The 6,726-nt window shown below is 39.2% G+C and overlaps 1 protein-coding gene across 4 annotated transcripts in view; it reads left to right on the forward strand.

The window, feature by feature from the left end:
• SUGP2 (SURP and G-patch domain containing 2) overlaps nucleotides 1-6,073 on the forward strand; it is a 49,735-nt gene extending 43,662 nt beyond the window's left edge. For all 4 annotated transcript variants that reach the window (XM_070944131.1, XM_070944141.1, XM_070944156.1 and 1 more), the window contains 2 exons: nucleotides 3,075-3,192; nucleotides 5,818-6,073. In XM_070944131.1, coding sequence (XP_070800232.1) covers nucleotides 3,075-3,192 — 118 coding nt within the window. In that variant the 3' untranslated portion in view covers nucleotides 5,818-6,073. The remainder of the gene's footprint in view (nucleotides 1-3,074; nucleotides 3,193-5,817) is intronic.
• Nucleotides 6,074-6,726: the final 653 nt, after the last annotated feature.

A 6,726-nucleotide genomic window follows, 5' to 3' on the forward strand; every position in this document is an offset into this window, starting at 1 on the left:
GTAGTAGGCGGTCCCGTAAGTAGCCAGGTCCTAAGCCATGGAGCACTCTAAAGGTGGTAACCAAAACCTTGAAGCGCACCCGGAAGACCACCGGGAGCCAGTGCAGAATTGAATTGAATTGAATTCTTTATTGGCCAAATGTGATTGTCTTTGGTACATATGCTCATGGCGTACATAAAAGAAAAGATACATTTGTCAAGAATCATAAGGTACAATACTTAATGGTAGTCATAGGGAACAAATAAGCTGTCAAATCATATTAGGAAACAGTCAATGTAAATCTTAAGGATACCAGCACAAGGTTACAGTCATACAGTCAGATAGGAGGAGATGGGTGATAGGAACGATGAGAAGATTTAATAGTAATGCAGACGTAGTAATTAGTTTGACAGTGTTGAGGGAATTATTTGTTTAGCAGAGTGATGGCGTTCGGGAAATCTAATCAGTCAGGAGCTTCTAATTCTTCGTTTTCCATCTGCTTGGATTGCATCAAAGATGGAGATAGGACTGAGTAGAAGAACAGTCTATAGGCAGCAGACCTTCTATCTCACAATCCAAAAGGCTCGTGATGATAAGAATTAGTTTATCTGAAATCTCTCTTTGATTTGTGCAGTGCTTACCTCTTCCCATATGAAATTTGGCACAGTTGTTTCTCAATAAGTGGACTAGGATTGTTTCAGCTTTCTGAAGGTCAGATCATGTACCTGAGCTTTTCTATTTTGTCCTCCTACTCTGCGAGTCCTTTAAATATCAAAACTGCTTCAATCCTAATGGACCATTCATCCATGTGAACTGATCCCTTTATGTAACCGCCAACCATGCGTAAGACACAGGTCAGAATCCCAGAGCTTTATAGCAGTACCAAAAAATAATAATAATGCCGAATTGAATATTGCAAAGACAAAATGACCCCCAAATAGTCTGTTACTGTTCACACCCAATACAAGTAGTCTTCAACATACGACCACAATGGAGCCCAAAATTGCTAAATGAGAAATCTGTTAAGTGAGTTTTGCCCCATTTTACGACTTTTTCTCACCACATTTGTTAAGTGAATCGCTGCAGTTCTTAAATTAGTAACATGGTTGTTAAGTGAATCTAGCTTCCCCATTGACTTTGCTTGTCAGAAGGTTGCAAAAGGGGATCACATGACTCCGCTGTCATAAATGTGAATCAGTTGTCAAGCATCTGAATGTAAATCACGTGACCATGAGGATGCTGCAATGGTCATAAATCGCTTTTTTCAGTGCCGTTGTAACTTCGAACAGTCACTAAATGAACTGTTGTAAATCGAGGACTACCTGTATTTATTTATTGTATTTTGGAACGGGGGGGGGGAACTCTGGGCAGCGTATAATTTAAAAATATCTCTGGATTGATAAAATCTCTACAGTTGGCCCAGAAGATGCCACTGGGAATTCTTAATAAGAATACAACACCTATATCTTCCTGCCCCCTTCCCATCAATTATAATAGGCTTCCCCTATTGGAAGGTGCCTTATTAGGTGCCTTATTAGATACATGGTTGATTAATATTTGATGACAGAGCCAAAATAGATCCAAATGATTTTTCCATATGAGGATTATTGTTGTTGTTAGTTGCAAAGTCGTGTCCGACCCATCGTGACCCCATGGACAACGTTCCTCCAGGCCTTTCTGTCCTCTACCATCCCCCAGAATCCATTTAACCTCACGCCGACTGCTTCAGTGACTCCATCCAGCCACCTCGTTCTCTGCCGTCCCATTCTTCTTTTGCCCTCCATCTTTCAGCATTAGGCTCTTCTCCAGTGAGTCCTTCCTTCTCATTAGGTGGCCACAGTATTTTGAGTTTCATCTTCAGGATCTGGCCTTCCCATATCAGAATAATTAATATAAAAGCCTTGAATCTTGCTTTTACAAGTTGGCCGTTTATTTCACCATGATCTACACATTTGGAAATATTGTTCTAAGAGAAAAGTTAATCTCAAGGGTATTGAGAGGAAACCCTTACTCTTTATATCTCATTTATATCTCAACCAATTTGACTTTGGTCTTCTCTTCTCCTTCTACATAGCTTATACAGGACTGTTGTTGTTTTTTTAAAAAGGCATCACTCTCATTGCTTCTATTCCAAATTAATTTTACTCATTTGTTTATATATTTTGCATGTAACTCAGAACATTTTTTTCCAAGTTGCAAACCTAAAAAAAGCATCGCATTCAAAAAATCTTTTGCCGAGGTTCATATACTGCTTTATAAAAACAGGCATCCAGCAAATTGCTTTGCACCAGAGCCTTAACAGTGCATTTGCTGCTCATTTTGGAGAAGGCGGAAGAATAAAAGGAAAATGAAGAGAGCATATTGCTGATCATCGTTAAAAGAGTTATCTACATCTTTGAGGTTCATTATTTTCAATGGTAGAAGACCTTTAATTCCACTGAGTGACGCCCATGGAAACAAGCCGGGAAGGCCATTCCTTTTTCCTGGCCTTCGTGGCAGCTCCTTCTGTTTTTTGTAACCATGAATATCTTCTGTTTGCTTGGTAGCGGATAAGTGGTTGCTTTAGACCTCGGGAAGAGCCGCCAAGTTCTAATCCCTGTTTGATCACGAAGTTTACTGGAGGATTCTCTAGCTTCTTTCTTTGCTAAACCTTCCTTGAGAATCTTATTCGCGTCACTCGGCTCCTTGGGGAGAAAGAGGAGGACAGGAGATTATTTTTCTGGGAACGAAAGTCTTACAGATTAGCAATCCGGGATACTGCTTAACTAGTGAAAGTTAATGCCTTCTAACAGGTCTTCTAAATAACTATAGCAGGCTCAGTTCCTTTGGGAAGGTGATCGGGTACTTTTTGCAAGCCTCTGAGATTTGACACCGCAGTTGATTTTAGGCTCCCAATAACTCACAGATCAACAACTTCAAACTTGATTATCTTTTTGAAAGTTTGGCAGCTAGGTTTCTCACACACACACACACACACACACACACACACACACACACACACACTTTATTCATCCTGCACTTTGTCATTGGAGTGGACAGTAAAGAAATTGAGCTATCTCTATATTTACTTTAATTTTGTTTTTTGCCTCCCATAGGGGCTCTACCTCAGCAGGGGAGGGCCTGGGTGTTGCAGGGAAGAACAAAGAAGATACCTTTGCTACGTTCCGTCAGAGAATGATCCAGATGTACTATATGAAAAGAGCCAATAAATAGGTAGGTGTGTAAAATGGAGCCAGCTGTTTTCATTTGAAATTGTTGCAAGAGTCAATAATAATAATAATAATAATAATAATAATAATAATCCACAGAGATTGTCTACTTTTCACATTGTTGGTTCATATTGAAAATCCAGAGTGACATTACTGATATTATGTTCTGATGGCTAGGATGCCTTTATTGCTGTTTGGTCTTGCAAGAAATTGCTTTCAATTTTGGATCTTTCCCGGTTCCCTCCCAGCATGTAAAAAGTTGTCAAATTAAACACCTCCAGTATCCTAAGAGAAGATACCTGGTCTTCAGAAGCAGAAGCAGTTCTCCTTTTCATCAAAAATCACCTATGGCTAAGCAACAATTTAGAACGATCTCCCCAATCAAATCCCCTTCAAACGTTTGAAGCTGTAATTCCTAGCAACCTCAATTGGCATAGATAATGTCCCCGCTGGCTAATTTATGGTCAGAATTGTGGGCCAATACTTCCTATTGGGACCTAGTAGGAGAAGCCCACTATATTTATTTTGAACAAAGTAGACTGGATTAAACCTAGTCTGAATAGGTGAAATCCCTCCATTTTTTTCCCCTCAAGGTCAGCATAACAATTTCACCATTTTTAATATGAACTCCTGGTAATGCATTGCCTCTGGGAGTAAAATTAAATTTGGCAAATTGTGCTGTTTTCATCAGTTCTGGGGTCCGGGAAGTTGCTTATGAAAAATTCAATGGCAGACCAAACCATTATCTTAGCATAAATTTCGTTTTGGGGACCTTTACCAACAATCTGTGTCTCAGCCCTCCTCCCCAAATATGTGTAGTATTTAAGCCAGCCTGAATGTCTTTTGTTCACATTCTTGGATTGTCTTTTCTTAACTTTCATGATGGTACCTGGGTATTCTCAGGAAGTTCTCTTTGTATGTTAGGAGATAAAACTGTTTGGAATTTGCTTGTCTATTTTATATCCTGTTAAATAAATATGATTACAGTTTGTTGAAGGTGGCGATTGGACCTCTTCAAGGTAACATCTTTTTTCCTTGAGTCTACCAAAGCAGCCATAAATATGACAAAGACTTTATGTTATTTAATCAAATAACATCTTGTACCATAAAGACTCTTCTGTGTAAAATCCAGCTTAAAAACTGATTATCCACAGCATCCTGATTAGAATTTAGAATTCTTGCAGATTAATCATACCTCTTAATTCATATCACCTGGAGTTCCAGGTAGCATGTTTGCCATCAAATTTGTCCAGTCTTTCAGTTTTTCTATGATTGTCTCCAGAAGATGTCTTCATCTTGTTGGTATTACTTTTTTTTTTTGTTTTTTTGTATTTCAATTCTCAGAGCCATGGAAGTTTCTTTTCCCACCACATTCCATTTTGGGGTGGGGTTTGAAATATGCATGATTCCCCCACACCTGTTTTCATTTAAAAAAAACTTGTGATAGCATATATTGCGGTACCTTGTTTGGTATTCTCCTAGCTGCTTTCTTGAGACAAGCTTTAGAGCTCCAGGAAATGCCAAATAAAATCATGGCGCAGAATAAAAGCTTTGAAGATCATGCTAGCAAGCAACTAATCACCTGTTTCATCACTTTCTAAGATGTTCAGAAGCCATTGATACAAACCAGCTGCTTTGTTGCTTGAATCAAAAGATTTGCAAGTGCATTTGAATTCTTGAAGAATTCTAAGTAATTCCCATCCTTCAGGCTTTTGGGATCCAACCCTATCAAATGGACACTGCTTTGAAGCCTAGACACCATCCTGATATCTTTTTTCTGTTCTAGCTCCTTATTTTTAGGGCTGTTGGTTTCTCTTTCCTGTACATAGCAGATCATTGCCTATGTTTGCCTACTATCAAAACAACTAGTTTGATCTGCAAGCTTGAAATACTCTAGATGTGCAACTTCTATTGGGCTAAACCATCATATTTTTTTAAAAAATTATGTTTTGTTTAATGGTCAACTTTCCTATTCTTTCAAGTTGCTTAGAAGCATTTTCTCTCTCAACTTCAGAATTTGCCACCATTGAGATGAATTTACACTTGGGCGGGGGGGCACTTTCTCAATCCAGTTTTTCTATGCCCTTTGTGGGCCAAAACTGAACTGTCATTTCTTGGGGGGGCATCAACTGAAGGCTTTATAAAATCTCCAGACAGGGAAAATGATGGTTTCTTTGAACTCAGTTTTGATGGGGGTGACCCTGCTGATTTCAGCTTGCTTCAGAGCTGCCCGAGTATATAATGAAGGCTTGAACATTTTAAAATATGAACTCTCTTACTTGGGTTGGCGACAAGGAGGAAAACATTTACCTCCAACCCTCCCAGATTATTGCGATTCTAATCAGTCTTCCTTGTATGAAGATTTGATATGGGACAAAAACGATACAGCAGCAGCACTGGTGCTTCTAAAGTGTTGCTTTTCAATCGATCCTATGTTGGATATTTGGGTTTCTTACAAAGCTTCGTTTTTTTGTTTTTTGTTTTTTTTGTTTATCTGTTTTCAAACCTGCTTTTTAGCAGGCAACATCTACCAGCAAAACACTTGAATGCATTTGCAAAAAAATAAAAACAGTTAAAAAAAAATTCAGTTTCGATCTGTGTCAGTTCACTACCTTTTCTATTATTCTAGTTTTCCAGGCTCTCTGATACGAAGATCAGAAGCATCCAAGAACCTTTTTCACTCCCGTCACTCGGGGGTGTCTCTCTTCTGTGTCAATTTATGTTTGGAATGTTGCATTTTTGAAGTCCTCGGTCAGATATTTTTTTCTTTTCTTCTTTGTGAAACTTATCAGTATTGACCGGTAATGAATAGCAAATTGTTAGCCAACAATTGATCTTAACATTTCTTTTCAAATATCTTAATGGCATGTAATCCTTTTATCAAGGTCTACAATAAAAAAAAAATCAGTAGAAAAAGCCAGCTTTGTTTCAATTCTTGCGTCTTGATTTATTCTACAAATGTGGGATAGTTACTGCAAATACCGTATTTTTTGGAGTATAAGACGCTCCGGAGTATAAGATGCATCTTAGTTTTGGGGGAGGAAAATAAGAGAAAAAAAATTCTGCCTCTGCCTACCAGCATCCATCGGTATTCATCTGGCTAGCGTCCTGTCAGTGTGTGAGACTGTTTGGAAACTGAAACAGTATTTGCTGTGTGAGTAACAAGGAAGGAGACAGCAAGGAGCCTGGATGTGGCTTAGGTCAATTGTTCTAAAGCTGCATGCTGTGCTGATCTCTGAAACTAAAACTGAAACTGAAACTCCTCTCCTCTGCTTGTGTTTTGCTTGCTGCTGAAACTCTGACAAATAGTCCTTGCAGCAAATAGTGAACAGCCAGGTCAGCTTCAGCACAATATTGCAGCCTGATTCAGCACGAGCAGCTGATTGGCCGGTGGATGGGCCTTCTGGAATACCCCTGTTCCAGGCTGCAGGGATTGCCATAGACCATGCCTCTTCCGTGCCTCACGTTTTTGGCTACATTTGGTGTGTAAGAGGCACCCAAATTTTCACCCTTTTTTGGGGGGGGGGAAGTGTGTCTT

Source organism: Pituophis catenifer, unplaced genomic scaffold, assembly GCF_029215685.1.
Source record: "Pituophis catenifer annectens isolate HBS135680 unplaced genomic scaffold, rPitCat1.0.hap2 SCAF_1, whole genome shotgun sequence".
NCBI lineage: Eukaryota > Metazoa > Chordata > Lepidosauria > Squamata > Colubridae > Pituophis > Pituophis catenifer.